General features: G+C 35.5%; 1 protein-coding gene across 1 annotated transcript; it reads left to right on the top strand.

Annotated features, from left to right (window-relative positions):
- The first annotated feature begins 4144 nt into the window (after positions 1–4144).
- Positions 4145–18160, top strand: LOC132551861 (prolyl 4-hydroxylase subunit alpha-1-like). Its single transcript, XM_060216005.1, has 12 exons — positions 4145–4377; positions 5499–5604; positions 6078–6129; positions 7067–7206; positions 7391–7555; positions 9108–9175; positions 9376–9487; positions 14937–14987; positions 15245–15310; positions 15750–15818; positions 16101–16197; positions 18084–18160. Exons 1-12 carry the CDS (start codon positions 4145–4147, stop codon positions 18158–18160), a joined length of 1236 nt encoding a protein of 411 aa, XP_060071988.1.
- The last annotated feature ends 518 nt before the right edge of the window (positions 18161–18678 follow it).

The following is an 18678-nucleotide window of genomic DNA, read 5'->3' as shown; positions in this document are numbered from 1 at the left end:
CCCTTTACACAACAGTCAGTTCACACCCTTTACACAGCAAATTAGATTTTTATATTTTTTCCAAATATATATCTTTTGGGTTATTGTACCAAGGACACACCTGTGGTAAGAGCTAGACAATCTGCAGCTGCATACTCAAATCGATGTTAGCTGTGATAACACTATGGTGAATGGCTCTGTTACAGTATATTATGACGAGTGTGAGTAAAGCGGATTGATGCAGCACCAGGTGACGGTTTATCGACCAGACAAATCCTACAGTCAACGCTATTTGTGACATTGAATATCACATCTGATCTCTGACGACACAAAAATGGACAAAATTCATAAACTCCTCTTTTCAGTGGGAAAATGTCAAAAAGAAAATAAAACCAACCAAACTATAAATTTATTAAGAATACCAAATTTTACACAGTCTGGTAAATAACGAAATGTATTAACGGGCAAATCCGATTTCTTTGCTCTATTCGATCTGGTGTCGATACAATGGCACATCCAGATGAAACAAATGCAGTTTTATTGATTTTTTATGTAAAGTTAACCAAGCCAACAGATGTTAGGGCGTAGATTCCGATGTGTGGACATTTTTTCAATGACAGCTACAGAATTAATTTCATTGTATATCTGAATTTTGATGAAGAAGTGAAAAAAGTTTGGAACTAGCCAAGATGATTTTTATATGATTGTGTAGTTCTGTCTGATATACTACGTGTACATCCCAAAAAGGGAGAGAGAGAGAGAGAAACAAATTATGATGGCAACACTTTACATTTGGATTGTTGTAAGTGTCTGTCTCTCACGGTCGTGTAATGCACACGTATTTACATCTGTATATAATATTGGTGTACTCTATATGAACGAGGGAAGGCTCCTCAAGGCTCTTACGGATTATATAACGGAAGCGAAGAACGATGGAATTCCTGTGTCACGTGATATTATCAGGTATGGAATTAAATCACTGTTACACATATACACCAGGGTCTGTAAAATTTATTTCTGTTTGAGGAAATGATTTTAAATGAGCAACGATAACGACAAATTTATCTGGTGTAAATATAAAACAACCGGATATACACAGAATACATTGTCAGTATAATATGACCGGATATACACAGAATACATTGTCAGTATGATATGACCAGATATACACAGAATACATTGTCAGTATGATATGACCGGATATATACAGAATACATTGTCAGTATGATATGACCAGATATACACAGAATACATTGTCAGTATGATATGACCGGATATACACAGAATACATTGTCAGTATGATATGACCGGATATACACAGAATACATTGTCAGTATGATATGACCGGATATATACAGAATACATTGTCAGTATGAAATGACCGGATATACACAGAATACATTGTCAGTATGATATGACCGGATATACACAGAATACATTGTCAGGATGATATGACCAGATATACACAGAATACATTGTCAGTATGATATGACCGGATATACACAGAATACATTGTCAGGATGATATGACCAGATATACACAGAATACATTGTCAGGATGATATGACCAGATATACACAGAATACATTGTCAGTATGAAATGACCGGATATACACAGAATACATTGTCAGGATGATATGACCGGATATACACAGAATACATTGTCAGTATGAAATGACCGGATATACACAGAATACATTGTCAGTATGATATGACCGGATATACACAGAATACATTGTCAGTATGAAATGACCGGATATACACAGAATACATTGTCAGTATAATATGACTGGATATACACAGAATACATTGTCACTGTGATATGATCGGTATGATAATCTTTCTCGGAATGACACTGCCGTGTATAATTTTCACTGAGTTAGCAGTTGTGTTTTAGCACGTGCGTTAATTCGACAAAAAAAAAACACTTTCCGCTTCACTTAAATATTACATTTTAAATAAAAGCAATTGTTTAAATTCGGGATTTTACTTGTTATAATCAAGTTTATTTATAAAAATATATGAACATTGTAATGATATCTATTGATGCCTGTGACTACATTTACACGCGGAGAAATTATTTCGATGTACGTCATTAGGCACAATTCAGCGCAACGTCAATGTCAGTTGTACAAATATTGAACAACAAACTGTGTGGAGTTCCTAGAGTCAGAATTCTCAATGATTGTTGCAGAATAAATAGAACATATTGTAAGTGCCTTAGAACTTGCGGTATTTTGGCTCCGGACGAAAGACAGATGTGTATTTCGTCAGTCTCGCCGAAGCCAAGACACAGCTTATACCTATGACGCTGACAATGTATTCTCGATTTCACTGCGAGTACAATAACATATCCGGCAGTGGCCCGTTCACTTCTGGACGCCGTCTTCATGTATGACATTGGCTGTTGTGATGACGAAAATCCCGACCAGACCAGCGATTCGCAATATATGTCTTCAGGAACCATCATGGTAAGATTTAGTTTGTTAATTGATGATTTACGTCCTATTTAAATCCAGGATCATTTCAGGAAAGCTGGAATTCTCGGAGAAAAACCTCCGACCTGCGGCCAGTACCTGACTACTGCCTAATGTAGGCTTCGAACCCACTGGGAATTTGCACGTATGCCAGACCCACGGTCCATAGAGATGTATCGTATTATAGTCATTATAGTGTTTGAAGCTCGTTAGTTTGCATGTTGTTCTGTTGGTACGTGTTCTCATTTGAGAACGTAACAAACTTACTTGAATTGACAGATTTACAAGGCGGATGTCGTTGATGAAGCAGAAGATGCTTACTCTTTTGGAACACATAGTCTTTTTCTCCTTGCGCTTTTATAGGGGTCTCCGTGTATCTTTTTCTTTTGTTCATACTTTGCCCTAGTTTGAGCAAAAAACTGTCTTTATTCAATCAGATGAAGAAAATATCCCATTATCATATGTTTCATGTGTCAAGTTCCCTTTTTTTCTTAAGCACAATTCAAAGAATGACTTAGCGTTTAAGACATGGGCATTTCGGCTCCAGGAAAGGGAATACCGACTTTAAAAATGACAATATGAAGGTAAAGAGAAGTGAAAACAACCGAGATCATCGTCCCGATCAGGCTATTTCGCTTTTCAATCTTAGATTTCTTTGATGTATATAAACTTGTGCACTACCAATCTGGCCATCATGGAAATTTTTAAGCTTGACCACACACGAGTGATTTCTTAAACAAGAACAACCTCAAATTTCTTAGACATGTAGGAACATGCAGTAATTGTTTCGCCCTCTCAACGGCTTCGACTTGAATGATGCAGATGAGTTTGACATTTTATCTCCTTAGTTTCCCCTCAAATAAGGTAATATATTCAATAATTTTTTTTAAGTTTTGCAGAATATATCAACAGGAAGCGTGCTGATGTCAATGACACACAAGCCTGGATAGGAAACCCTATCAACGCGCTTCATCTGACAACACGAATTGCCAATGGATGGGAAACCATTTTTAATTCGATTCTCTGCGAAGAGTGTGATATCACTGCCCCGTCATTAAGTAGGTCGTACAACATCACCTAGTTTTAGATAAATGATTGTAAGTGTTTTGTATACGATACAAACAACTGAATACCGCCTTTTAACACAACTTTGAAGTTAGATACAGTACTCAAATTTTGAAGTCGAGGGCGCGACTGAGGAAAATTCAAAGTGATCGAAAGAGAAGTAAAATCTAGATGGGAAAGGGCAGCAGCCACATACTACAATGACAGAACTGTAGACAAAGTATTTCCAATGTGGTCACATACATTATCTATATGAATAACGTTGACATTTTTCTCAGTGAAAACATTTCTTGGATTAAACGAAAAAAAAACTACCTAATTTAAATTTAATGTTTTCTGTAAACGTTTGGTTATGATTTGTCTTGCTTTTAGTTTTTGTTGATGCAATTAGATAGAATTGTTACCGATCTTGACTGAAATGGACTTGGACTTTATACACTGATATAGAAAAATCATAACAGTTTTTACAAGAACCGACATTTTCAACAGAACGATATAGATTACAGATCGATACACTATAAATAGAATTTGATATAAGAACTGATTAAGATTTCTGACTTGATGTTTTTTGTCGTTGACACATGTGACATCTGGACTAACTCTAAAGTCGTGTTTCCTACATCTATGTCAGATTTAAATAGATCGAAGACATTTGCAGTAGAAGAAGTGAAAGGGTGGCCATCGACAACGGATGTGAAAGGAATTCTGGGAAGTATTATACGTCTTTGGTACATGTATGACCTTGACCTTCCAGCACTAATACGCGGTAAAATTCTTCATACACAGACTGACCCTTTAACAGACCGCGAGGTGATCGAGATTGCACGCAAACTGTGTGAATCAGGTGATAATTACAGGTAGGATTTATGCAATGATGATATTGTTCGGGAGTTCCGACAGTCAACAATATCACCTCACTTAAATACGCAGGGAGTTGAGATCATGTAAGCAAGATCTGTTACGCCAATTGCACTTGATAGGATGCTAAAACCTTCTGCATAGAGTTGAATGAAATTCCCATCAGCTAGTTTAAGGAAACTTTGCCTCAAGATAGTCCTGGTTTCTTCACGAGTTCATATTTCTCAGTAACAAACAACTATCATGTTTCCGTCGCACTTACGTATCAGTCATCCTCGATACTCTATAGGTTACGATCATTATCGTCCTCTGTAGCCCAGGAACCGTGGTAAAATTGGAGGTTCCATGCGCGACAACTTGTTGATAAAACGAAAAGGCTAGTTTGATCCTTTAATGCACATCAGACGAATCTCGAGGTCACATAAAGGTGTACTGTACTGGCTTTGAAGTTGGGTGTCGCTCCATTGTAATCTTCAAAGAAACGAATCAGCCTGTCAGTGGACAGGATTTTTGTCTCCAGAAACCCGCTCAAGACAAATCAAATTAATTCTTTCTTGTGCCGTGGAATGTTCCAGAGGTGCAGATCGAGATCGAATATGATAGTAACCCCTGAATATCGGAGTGAGCTATGTAGATATATTGCTAGGTGCCACATATATTGCTTAAAGTCACGAATTTCTGGTAAAAGCGGATTGTAAACTTCTATGAATTTAATTTAACTGGTTTAATGTCTGCTTCATACTGGAGGAATATGATTTCAAATTTTTAAATCCAAATTTAGCGCGGGGGTGTTGGGTGTTAAGATTTTCAAGAATATTGATAATTTTAAATGTTGAGGAGAGACTGGTTTAAAAGGCATTATTTAATACAGTACAAGATGATAAACAATATATTTAAATCTTCCTTTGATTTTACATACAAGGAGGGGAAAATATCGATCGGCAGTAGTGAAATAAAAGGGACTGAATCTGGAGACCTTCGTGTGTCTTCTTATGTATAAGGTAACCAAAAGCATGGCCTTAAAAAACTGATTTATCATCTCAGAACACTGTAGGGTGGTATTTCACATCCTCATGATGAACATATAAACAATAGATCAATGAAAATTATATGATTGCAGTGGCATACTCTGGCTGGAAGCCTTGTTACAGAGGAAACAGCGAGACAGTGACGGGAACGTTTCTGAGGAAATCATCAGCTCCCGACTGGCACAGTATTACAATCAGGTTAATCTCCATTTAATTAACTAGTCATTTAATCTTGTCAGTTCTCTTTTGTCTTGTACGTATTTCTCATGGTAAGATTATAATTCAGTCGGAAACAAAATATATTACAGAGAAATAACATTGTCATTGTGATAAACGATGGTATCAACATTTGGTGCACGGGGCCGAGAATACGAGATCAGTGTATCTCTTTTACAAGCTGTGCTATTTAGCTGATCTGCCGAAACCAAATAGATGGCAGCATAAACACATGATCTCCTTGTAAATAAGAAAGAGTATATATTCAGTTTAGTTATCTAAACCTCAGACCAACATCTTATATCATTCGGTGTAGAAAATGTCAAAGGTAGCGTACTTTTGATATTTAAGTTGAAATTTTATCAGAAATTATGAAAACCAGCAACGTATATTCATATGTGTTTTATAAAAAAAACTTATTTTGAACACTTTTTTTCAATATTCTTGAATTGCAGTATGATATGCCCTGGAAATCTGTAGAAGTTCTTGAGAAATTCCAAACAAATGGTAAAATACTTTAAACAATACATTAAGCAATACATGCCCCTCCCCACCCACATGACAGCGCCCACAAGTGACTTTTAAATAATAGTAACACTGACCTTCACCGAACGACTCTGAAACTCTAACTTGTCTAGGATAGTTTTATAAGTGTAGTTTGATGAGAACCCCTCAAGGTATGACACCGATTCAGTACTAACAATATTTTTTTCTAAAGATAGTAACAGTAATCTTGACCTTGCCTCAGCAACTCGATCATGTCCAAGATATTTTGATGCTCAATAAGTGTGTGAAGGTTGATGAACTTTCACAGACGCAGAAGCGGACGGACGGACGGAAAACTATTGTCTCCCGGTGACACGGGAAGTGGATCTATGAGTACACTTAACAGATTATATAGTCACAGTCTTTTCTTATTGAATCTTCTAGAGGAATTCAGTAATTTTATGTGACAGAAACATCATATCAAATCAGTGAATGGATTTAATAAATTGTTACAACACGAGTGTTAGATTATGTTTCTCACATTAGTAGTGTTTGATGCAAAACAACAGACTCCTCATATATAACCTGTTCACTGTTGTTTCCAACATAATAATTCATTGTGTATTCTGATAAAATTTACCATCAATTTCTCCACATTGTACCAGCACATGTTTGTTGAGTTTTAGATATGAGTGTCGATTTTTAGAGTCGTTGTGTTGACTTGAAATGGGGGATTTGATTAACTTCGAGTTAGAATTATGATTTTTCTGGTTGTTTCGATTGTTTTTGTTATTTTTTTTAACTTTACAAAATTGATTGATTACCAACAGTAATTCGTTGTTACAAAAAAAAATGTTAAGAAAAACAAATTTATTTAATGTCGAAAATATCCCATGAGCAGAAATCTTAAGTCGAAGGGACCAGAAAGTGTTTAATTTGCCTTTTATTTCGATCACAGGATCCAAGGTAACACGAGCGAACTATAAATATTTCAAAATTCGAGCAGCGGAGATAAAGACGGCGAGGAAGCCATTTTCACAAATTTCTTTCACTAATGCTGATGAAAAATACAAGGAACTTTGCAACCGGAATAACCAGGTATCATGTATAGGATTTATGTTATTCGAAGGAAAACAGTCTAACCTCTATATCTCGAACTGGAATAACTCGAAGACCCCGTTTAATCGAAGTATTTAGTATGTCCCGGCAAAACTTTTCACCAAACATTCAATCTCACTTAAATCGAATACTAGTTTTGATTATCATGTTAAATATTTTACAGACTGTGTCACACATGTCAACACTGAGGTGCTTTCTAACGAAGACTTCAATACCATTTATTCGAGGGAGAGAGGAAGTTCTAAATCAAAGGCCGAGAATTTCGATGTTTCATGACGTGATATCGAAATCTGATATTGAGAAAATAAAAATCACGTCTGCTGAACGAGTAAGCTATTTCATTTTCTATACCGAATTAAAAACAAATTCAATTTGTATACATTTATTTGATGACAGGATATATTAACATTTAAAATATTATTTTTGTTCATGTTTATACTTTTCTATCAAAAATCAAGAAACATTAGATGTCGTATCGTACGGAGCCTTGTAACAAATGTATTAGGTAGAGTCTGTAGCGATGTGTGTTTGAGTATGGAAAGTGGCTCCTAGGTACTATAATACCTTAACTCCAGCAGTCTGAAACATGTACAGAAGTGGGCAGGAAGGATCATACATACATTTGGTTTAGGTTAGGGTAATTTGGAAGTGAAATGTTGAAATTGAGTAGCCTAACACTCCGTGAACCTCTGGACCAGCGTTATCACGCCAGGTCTTCATCGAAAGGTCACAGACGGATGTTTAGCGTGTGGGTGTGGACAGCCCCCACACAGGCACAAGAACGCAGGGCGGAACGATGTATGTATCCAACAAAGAAATATTACGATTTTTTTTTTATCAGGAAGAATACAAATATGGAAATGCTGATGTATGCAAGTTAAACCTTATGAGTGCTGTATGCTGCAGTGATAAAATTAAACCATACTGGGTTTAACTGAGATGAGCTGAAAACTGAATTAATTTTCTGAGCAAGATCAAGTTGCTGAAAGCAACAAAATAAAATAGCTTTTTTAAATTTTGTTGAATCAAAATGTTATTCATAAGAACACAATTTCATGCTGTGGTTTTCAAGCCTACTAAGTTTCGAAGAAATTGAATGAAAACCGAGGGAGGGGATATAAGGACAAAATATTGTTGTAAAATGAAATCTTTCCATAATTTAAAAACTCACAATGCAAGTAGGAAACACGCCATTTCTTGTAATGGTTTCTGAAAAATTGGTGAAAAACTAAAAATAAGATCTCCATATGAAATAAGAATGCTACAAAAACAAAGGGCAATAACTCCTTAAAAAATATTGAATCAAACTGCGGTGTAGGGAAACATTACTTCATGTCGTGGTAACGAAGTCTATCAAGTTTGAAAGAAATTGATTGAAAACTGAGAGAGAAGATCTCTGGACAAGAGTAATATTGTGTAAGTAATACAGTGAAATCAAAATGCTGTTCAGGAAACTTCATGTCATAATGATGATGCTTACCGAGTTTGATAAAGATCGGGACTAGATCTCCAGACAAGATTAACATTATGAAAACAAGGGACATTAACTCGTCCAAATATAATCGAATCAAACTATCATTAAGGAAATCTCATCTTTATTTCATGATATCAAAGCCTACTAATTTGGAAATAAAAATCGGTTGATGGAGATTTCCGGACAAACGATTATGACATACGGACAACGCCATACGATACGTCACCTCAATAATTATTCTGCCAAATGTTTGACGCACGTGTAAAAAGTCAAGACTTTGCTCATCATTCTGTCAAATGTTTGACGCACGTGTAAAAGTCAAGACTTTGCTCATTACAGTCCGCTTTAGTCCATTACGGTAGAAGATATGTGTGTTTTGTTTTTATATTGTTTGACAATTCTACAGTTTAAGGACTCCACTGTGGTACTGACTGCAGGATCTACAACAAACGTCCACATGAGGGTCAGCCAGACGTAAGTCTAACTACCTTGTTTGATTTGTCGAGATTTGTTTAAACAATATTTTTATTCAATATTCAACAATTAAACACATACGTCCCACCACCAATCCAATATTAAATGAAACGTAAGACTTTATACCTACCACCGATATATACAAAAGTCCGATGGTTAATCTGTCAATTCTTTTATTTACCATTACATCCTTTGAACAGACACTGGATGAGTGAAAACGACTTCACCCGCCGTTTAACATGGAAAATTGGAATATTAACTGGATTGAATACAACATTTAGAAAACGTGTCAGTGACTCAGAACCATTTCAGGTAATATTTCACCCCTCGTTAATCTTCCTTTTATTCTCAAGGAGACTTGTGTTTTTAGCTCGTTTATTTGAAGAAAAGGGGGCTGGTGTTGTTACTCCGTAATCGGAGTCGTCCGATCTTAAAATGAAAGTTTTCGGTACGTTTTTTATAAGCTGTGCTATTGAATTTTGGGACCAAATCATACGTTGAAGTTTTTAGCATGTTTTTTTCAAGCAGTACTGCGTAAGAAATGTGATTGGGAAGCTGATCGTTAAATAGATCAAGCGTTTATATGCCAGATTTTTCTGGGGCCCAAAAGGGGTACATTTTTCGAGCAGTACTAGATCACTAATGTTAAAGTCGATTTTTTTTTAGATAATTAGTACAGTTATACCACGTTCTCTTTAACTCTCAACTCGAAGGTACTGTATAATTCGAAGTCGACTCCTTTATCTCTTTTACTTAAATCGAACAATCGGGCAACTCGAAGATTCCCACGGTCCCGCCTACTTCGATATATCGAGGTTCGGCTGTATGTAATATGCAGTACAATGTTGTCCGTGTTTCCAAATTTTACAGCTGCAAGAAATCTTTCACACTTTTTCAAATCGTGCTTTCATTCAGAGTTAAGTACCCCATTGTCATACTTCTCAAAAACAAGCACAATGAGTATTGCTGATTCTTATGTTCACATTTTGTCCTCGTTATATGGAATTTTAATTTTTGGATTACGATTTTGTTGACATGTTGGTATTTTCTTGTTGTTCTCTGTTGAATGACTGATTAGTTTGTCTGCCATTTGTAAGGATATGATGCTAGTAACTTAAATTTTATCCTCACTTGTTTTCTTCTGTTTGTTAACTTTTAAACTGAATTATTTGTGTTTGTGTGTTTAAGGTACTGAATTGTGTGTGTTTAAGGTACTGAATTGTGTGTGTTTAAGGTACTGAATTGTGTGTGTTTAAGGTACTGAATTGTGTGTGTTGTGTGTGTTTAAGGTACTGAATTGTGTGTGTTTAAGGTACTGAATTGTGTGTGTTTAAGGTACTGAATTGTGTGTGTTTAAGGTACTGAATTGTGTGTGTTTAAGGTACTGAATTGTGTGTGTTTAAGGTACTGAATTGTGTGTGTTTAAGGTACTGAATTGTGTGTGTTTAAGGTACTGAATTGTGTGTATTTAAGGTACTGAATTGTGTGTGTTTAAGGTACTGAATTGTGTGTGTTTAAGGTACTGAATTGTGTGTGTTTAAGGTACTGAATTGTGTGTGTTTAAGGTACTGAATTGTGTGTGTTTAAGGTACTGAATTGTGTGTGTTTAAGGTACTGAATTGTGTGTGTTTAAGGTACTGAATTGTGTGTGTTTAAGGTACTGAATTGCGTGTGTTTAAGGTACTGAATTGCGTGTGTTTAAGGTACTGAATTGTGTGTGTTTAATGTACTGAATTGTGTGTGTTTAAGGTACTGAATTGTGTGTGTTTAAGGTACAGAATTGTGTGTGTTTAAGGTACTGAATTGTGTGTGTTTAAGGTACTGAATTGTGTGTGTTTAAGGTACTGAATTGTGTGTGTTTAAGGTACTGAATTGTGTGTGTTTAAGGTACTGAATTGTGTGTGTTTAAGGTACTGAATTGTGTGTGTTTAAGGTACTGAATTATTTGTGTTTAAGGTACTGAATTGTGTGTGTTTAAGGTACTGAATTGTGTGTGTTTAAGGTACTGAATTGTGTGTGTTTAAATTGTGTGTGTTTAGGTACTGAATTGTGTGTGTTTAAGGTACTGAATTGTGTGTGTTTAAGGTACTGAATTGTGTGTGTTTAAGGTACTGAATTGTGTGTGTTTAAGGTACTGAATTGTGTGTGTTTAAGGTACTGAATTGTGTGTGTTTAAGGTACTGAATTGTGTGTGTTTAAGGTACTGAATTAATTGTGTGTGTTTAAGGTACTGAATTGTGTGTGTTTAAGGTACTGAATTGTGTGTGTTTAAGGTACTGAATTGTGTGTGTTTAAGGTACTGAATTGTGTGTGTTTAAGGTACTGAATTGTGTGTGTTTAAGGTACTGAATTGTGTGTGTTTAAGGTACTGAATTGTGTGTGTTTAAGGTACTGAATTGTGTGTGTGTTAAGGTACTGAATTATTTGTGTTTAAGGTACTGAATTGTGTGTGTTTAAGGTACTGAATTGTGTGTGTTTAAGGTACTGAATTGTGTGTGTTTAAGGTACTGAATTGTGTGTGTTTAAGGTACTGAATTGTGTGTGTTTAAGGTACTGAATTGTGTGTGTTTAAGGTACTGAATTGTGTGTGTTTAAGGTACTGAATTGTGTGTGTTTAAGGTACTGAATTGTGTGTGTTTAAGGTAATGTACTGAATTGTGTGTGTGTTTAAGGTACTGAATTGTGTGTGTTTAAGGTACTGAATTGTGTGTGTTTAAGGTACTGAATTGTGTGTGTTTAAGGTACTGAATTGTGTGTGTTTAAGGTACTGAATTGTGTGTGTTTAAGGTACTGAATTATGTGTGTTTAAGGTACTGAATTGTGTGTGTTTAAGGTACTGAATTGTGTGTGTTTAAGGTACTGAATTGTGTGTGTTTAAGGTACAGAATTGTGTGTGTGTTAAGGTACTGAATTGTGTGTGTTTAAGGTACTGAATTGTGTGTGTTTAATGTACTGAATTGTGTGTGTTTAAGGTACTGAATTGTGTGTGTTTAAGGTACTGAATTGTGTGTGTTTAAGGTACTGAATTGTGTGTGTTTAAGGTACTGAATTGTGTGTGTTTAAGGTACTGAATTGTGTGTGTTTAAGGTACTGAATTGTGTGTGTTTAAGGTACTGAATTGTGTGTGTTTAAGGTACTGAATTGTGTGTGTTTAAGGTACTGAATTGTGTGTGTTTAAGGTACTGAATTGTGTGTGTTTAAGGTACTGAATTGTGTGTGTTTAAGGTACTGAATTGTGTGTGTTTAAGGTACTGAATTGTGTGTGTTTAAGGTACTGAATTGTGTGTGTTTAAGGTACTGAATTGTGTGTGTTTAAGGTACTGAATTGTGTGTGTTTAAGGTACTGAATTGTGTGTGTTTAAGGTACTGAATTGTGTGTGTTTAAGGTACTGAATTGTGTGTGTTTAAGGTACTGAATTGTGTGTGTTTAAGGTACTGAATTGTGTGTGTTTAAGGTACTGAATTGTGTGTGTTTAATGTACTGAATTGTGTGTGTTTAATGTACTGAATTGTGTGTGTTTAAGGTACTGAATTGTGTGTGTTTAAGGTACTGAATTGTGTGTGTTTAAGGTACTGAATTGTGTGTGTTTAAGGTACTGAATTGTGTGTGTTTAAGGTACTGAATTGTGTGTGTTTAAGGTACTGAATTGTGTGTGTTTAAGGTACTGAATTGTGTGTGTTTAAGGTACTGAATTGTGTGTGTTTAAGGTACTGAATTGTGTGTGTTGTTTAAGGTACTGAATTGTGTGTGTTTAAGGTACTGAATTGTGTGTGTTTAAGGTACTGAATTGTGTGTGTTTGAGGTACTGAATTGTGTGTGTTTAAGGTACTGAATTGTGTGTGTTTAAGGTACTGAATTGTGTGTGTTTAAGGTACTGAATTGTGTGTGTTTAAGGTACTGAATTGTGTGTGTTTAAGGTACTGAATTGTGTGTGTTTAAGGTACTGAATTGTGTGTGTTTAAGGTACTGAATTGTGTGTGTTTAAGGTACTGAATTGTGTGTGTTTAAGTTACTGAATTATGTGTGTTTAAGGTACTGAATTGTGTGTGTTTAAGGTACTGAATTGTGTGTGTTTAAGGTACTGAATTGTGTGTGTTTAAGGTACTGAATTGTGTGTGTTTAAGGTACTGAATTGTGTGTGTTTAAGGTACTGAATTGTGTGTGTTTAAGGTACTGAATTGTGTGTGTGTGTTTAAGGTACTGAATTGTGTGTGTTTAAGGTACTGAATTGTGTGTGTTTAAGGTACTGAATTGTGTGTGTTTAAGGTACTGAATTGTGTGTGTTTAAGGTACTGAATTGTGTGTGTTTAAGTTACTGAATTGTGTGTGTTTACTGAATTGTGTGTGTTTAAGGTACTGAATTGTGTGTGTTTAAGGTACTGAATTGTGTGTGTTTAAGGTACTGAATTGTGTGTGTTTAAGGTACTGAATTGTGTGTGTTTAAGGTACTGAATTGTGTGTGTTTAAGGTACTGAATTGTGTGTGTTTAAGGTACTGAATTGTGTGTGTTTAAGGTACTGAATTGTGTGTGTTTAATGTACTGAATTGTGTGTGTTTAAGGTACTGAATTGTGTGTGTTTAAGGTACTGAATTGTGTGTGTTTAAGGTACTGAATTGTGTGTGTTTAAGGTACTGAATTGTGTGTGTTTAAGGTACTGAATTGTGTGTGTTTAAGGTACTGAATTGTGTGTGTTTAAGGTACTGAATTGTGTGTGTTTAAGGTACTGAATTGTGTGTGTTTAAGGTACTGAATTGTGTGTGTTTAAGGTACTGAATTGTGTGTGTTTAAGGTACTGATTGTGTGTGTTAAGGTACTGAATTGTGTGTGTTTAAGGTACTGAATTGTGTGTGTTTAAGGTACTGAATTGTGTGTGTTTAAGGTACTGAATTGTGTGTGTTTAAGGTACTGAATTGTGTGTGTTTAAGGTACTGAATTGTGTGTGTTTAAGGTACTGAATTGTGTGTGTTTAAGGTACTGAATTGTGTGTGTTTAAGGTACTGAATTGTGTGTGTTTAAGGTACTGAATTGTGTGTGTTTAAGGTACTGAATTGTGTGTGTTTAAGGTACTGAATTGTGTGTGTTTAAGGTACTGAATTGTGTGTGTTTAAGGTACTGAATTGTGTGTGTTTAAGGTACTGAATTGTGTGTGTTTAAGGTACTGAATTGTGTGTGTTTAAGGTACTGAATTGTGTGTGTTTAAGGTACTGAATTGTGTGTGTTTAAGGTACTGAATTGTGTGTGTTTAAGGTACTGAATTGTGTGTGTTTAAGGTACTGAATTGTGTGTGTTTAAGGTACTGAATTGTGTGTGTTTAAGGTACTGAATTGTGTGTGTTTAAGGTACTGAATTGTGTGTGTTTAAGGTACTGAATTGTGTGTGTTTAAGGTACTGAATTGTGTGTGTTTAAGGTACTGAATTGTGTGTGTTTAAGGTACTGAATTGTGTGTTTAAGGTACTGAATTATTTGCGTTTAAGGTACTGAATTGTGTGTGTTTAAGGTACTGAATTGTGTGTGTTTAAGGTACTGAATTGTGTGTGTTTAAGGTACTGAATTGTGTGTGTTGAAGGTACTGAATTGTGTGTGTTTAAGGTACTGAATTGTGTGTGTTTAAGGTACGGAATTGTGTGTTTAAGGTACTGAATGGTACTGAATTGTGTGTGTTTAAGGTACTGAATTGTGTGTGTTTAAGGTACTGAATTGTGTGTGTTTAATGTACTGAATTGTGTGTGTTTAAGGTACTGAATTGTGTGTTTTTAAGGTACTGAATTATGGTTCCGGAGGAATGTACAATCCCCACGTTGATCCTTTGGTGAGAATTATTTTGTTTTCATCCTACATACTCATAACCAGAGTATTTAAGAAAAACTACTGGTCAGACGATAACTCTTATAAAACGTAAAATTCATTTTTTCAATCCAAAGACAATACTTCACCTAAAGTAAATATAAAACGCAGAAAGCAACAGAATTATGTTTTGTTCTCTCGCGATATATTGTATTGCTATATCAATGTGTTAGTATTTTAAATAATATTTCAGTCCATATCACTTACACATTTGTATTACAGCAAGGAACTCAAAGTCCTGATTACCTTGTCGGTTCTGGAGACAGATTGGCTACCTGGATGTTCTATGTAAGTTAAATAAACCAATTCAATGTTTATAGTTTTAGTCAGTTCTATCTACTGTTATTTGGAAAAGCTGTACGGTCGTCATAGTGAATTCATTAAAAAATATTCTCATTCTTTGTGCAATATGAAGCTGGGCATGTTTGATGCCAATAATTTGCCTGTTCATTTTAGAATCTAACATTACTTGCTTGGATTTACCAAGATGGACATAGCCGGTGTCGTAGAAGACGCTTACTCTTCTGGAAAACCTGGGCTTTCTCTCCTTGACCTTTTTTTCATCAGTTTTCGTGTAAATCTTTCATTTGTTCGTGTTTTTAGCCGTATTCGTATTGAATTTGAGTTCGGATAATGATTATGTTAACATGTTGGCCTTTTGTTATGTTTTTGATAATAAGAGGAAGCTGATTGTTGGAAATGACTGTTGTACTATGCTTTATTGTAGTTGAGTTCTGTGACAGCAGGAGGAGCCACAGTATTTCCGCGTCTACGCGTGCGCATACCAGTGGTAGAGGTATGTTAGTTCCGTAGTTGTATACCTTGTTCTCATTTGAGAACCTGACCTTACTTACATGGATTGACCAAGATTTAAATGGTGGGTGTCGACGATAAAGCAAAGGATGCTTACTCTTCCGCAACACCTGGTTTAATTCTCCTTATACTTTGTAAAAATCTTGATTTTGATCCTATTTTGCCCTATATGCGTTACAGAACCATTAGTTTCTAATTGTCTTGTGCAACCTTTTCACAGATATGCGTTTATTGCTTTTGATAACATAGTTATAGATGATTTCAGGGGGCTGCAGCTTTCTGGTTCAATTTAGTAGATGACGGTCGAGTTGACCAACGCACTGTTCATGCAGGTTGTCCAGTCTTGCTGGGATCTAAATGGGGTAAGTTCTGATACACACAAAATTCTGTAACCCAATTAATATCACTTACAATAACTACAATGGCCTATTTATTCATTCATTTAACAGCCTTTCAGCAGAGTAGTATAACGGCCACTTTCTCTTAACTTTTAAATGAGATAATCCTTAAATGACTGGTTGGACGTTTGAGGTAATTGTTTACATAAAGATAAGTACTAGGATCTGCCTTCTTAATGAAGTTTTTCTATTTTCTGCTTAAAATTGATGTTATTATACTGATATAATGATCTATGCAGTATTTATACAAGAGTCCAGAGGGCCTGTATCACTCACCTGGATCTTTATGACCAACAGAGTAGATGCTTAATGCAATATGACAAATTACTCCATATGGGTTCTGTCCCTTAATAGTCAGCCCCCTCATATGATGTTTCCAGTTAAGTATAATTGATAGCTTCCTATCAAATCAAGGAAAGAAGATGGTCAAACAATATAGCAGAAAAACTCTTAGTTATAACTGGACAGATGACCCAGGACAGCAGAAGCTTACTTGCCCTTTAGATCAATGTTTACAAACACAGGCACAACATATTTGAGACTTGCACAAGTCAGCAATATATAGCAACAATTAAAATATTAAGACAGGAAAAATTAAGGTTCATGTAATTATAAGCCATAATCTTAACTCAAAACCAATAATGAAACGTTTCATGCATATCATTAGTGATGTCACCATGGTCAGTAAAGCCCCGGTTACTGGAGATATACTGATAATAGTTTACTGTAGGCCTATAAACACTGCATAGCAAATAGGATCAACTTAGAATTCCTTATTAATTTATGCTTTAATTATGAAGAATCTTAAATCAAAATGAATCTCTAACAATTCTCTTTCCGATCATGTTTTCTGTATTTTAACGGTGTGAATAGAACATAAGTAATTGGCTAACATGTAGTTTTTCACATTACTTAGCTCAAGCCCCTCAGACCTCAAGGAGGCTTGGCCTAATCTATTTTTTGGAACAGTGTGACACCAATGTGAAAGATCTTTATAATCTATTCCAAATTATGCCAAGAAAACTCCCAGCCAAATATGTCCCATTCATTGAGTCATTTGTATATAAGCCTTTACTGGCTTTTTGGTTAATCAGAAGAAGTTGTTTTATTTTTACCAAATTTAACCCCAATGACTTTAAATATCATTATGGGTCCAGCTATTTTTTCACACACTATGTGGGCACCATTAATGGAACCTTTTGACCAAATATTATGATCCTAGGCCTTTAGGTTAATCAGAAGTTGTTAATAGCTTTAACACATTTGACTGATATGACCTTGAATATGGGTTAAGGTCATTTGTTCTTAAATATTACCCGGCATCATTGAGAACCATTGGAAGAAGTGGTTTACAGGTTTCAACACATTTGACCTCCGTGACCTTGAATATGGGTCAAGGTTATTATTTTTTTGCAACTTTGTTGGGCTTCATCAAAGGAACCTTCCAGCCAAATAGAATGATTCTAGGCCTTCCGGTATTTTGGAAGAAGTCGTTTAAAAGTTTTAACACATTTGACCTCTGTGACCTTGAATATGGGTCAAGGTTTTTTTTTTCTCGCAAACTTTGTTGGGCTTCATCAAACGAACCTTCCAGCCCTTTGGGCCAGGTGAGCTAATAAGAGGTCATTATATTTGACATTCTTGAGAGTAATGACTTGTACAAGTCTTCTCTGTGGATACAATGTAGTACAGTAATTACTCTTACTGTTTGACTATATGTGTCATATAATGCATGACCCTACCAGAAAGTATTTGATGCTTAGGTATTGTTAATGTAGTTTTGTTTTAACTTCCTTTCCCATTTTTTACATCACTTTACAAAAATTTTCATTGTGTTCATTTCACTTCAGTGGCCAACAAGTGGATACACAGCAATGCGCAGATGTTTGTAAGACCATGTAAGGCTAGACACACACCTTACCTGTGATGCGTAAATTATCAGTCACATCTTTCAGGAGAGTGGTCAGACACCTAAGAGAGATGAATGACACACCCAGGTAAATGGGTGACCTGGACATATGGCACTAAAACTGGGGATCTCAGAGGAATCCTGCCGTCCACCATGACCTAGAAAGTGGGTCAAGGTCATTCATATTTACAAATTCAATAGACAATCGTGGTACGGTCATTATTAGTTATATGATTTGTATTGTATTGACAGATAATCTTTCTATTTACATCAATAAACGAGAGAAAAAAACCTATTTTTCTTCTTCTGATCAGGAAATTACTGGAATAAGACAATAAGCAGGCACATGTCCTGCAAAATAGCATTACAACATCAAACTCAAAATTCAATATGGCAGAATATGGTCTTACTATTGTTCCAATCAGTCTTCCCAAGTTTTAAGATTGTCACTCTAGTTCTCTAAAAAAATAAATAAAAAAGTGAGAACAAGAACTCAGACCACAAACATCCGTCTGATATTCCATGAATGGAGATCA

The sequence above is a fragment of the Ylistrum balloti genome, unplaced genomic scaffold, assembly GCF_031769215.1.
Source record: "Ylistrum balloti isolate Yb309-2 unplaced genomic scaffold, AGI_CSIRO_Ybal_v1 Utg370222, whole genome shotgun sequence".
NCBI lineage: Eukaryota > Metazoa > Mollusca > Bivalvia > Pectinida > Pectinidae > Ylistrum > Ylistrum balloti.
The sequence above is the reverse complement of the archived record's forward strand: the minus strand, read 5'-3'. Positions and strand labels throughout refer to the sequence as shown.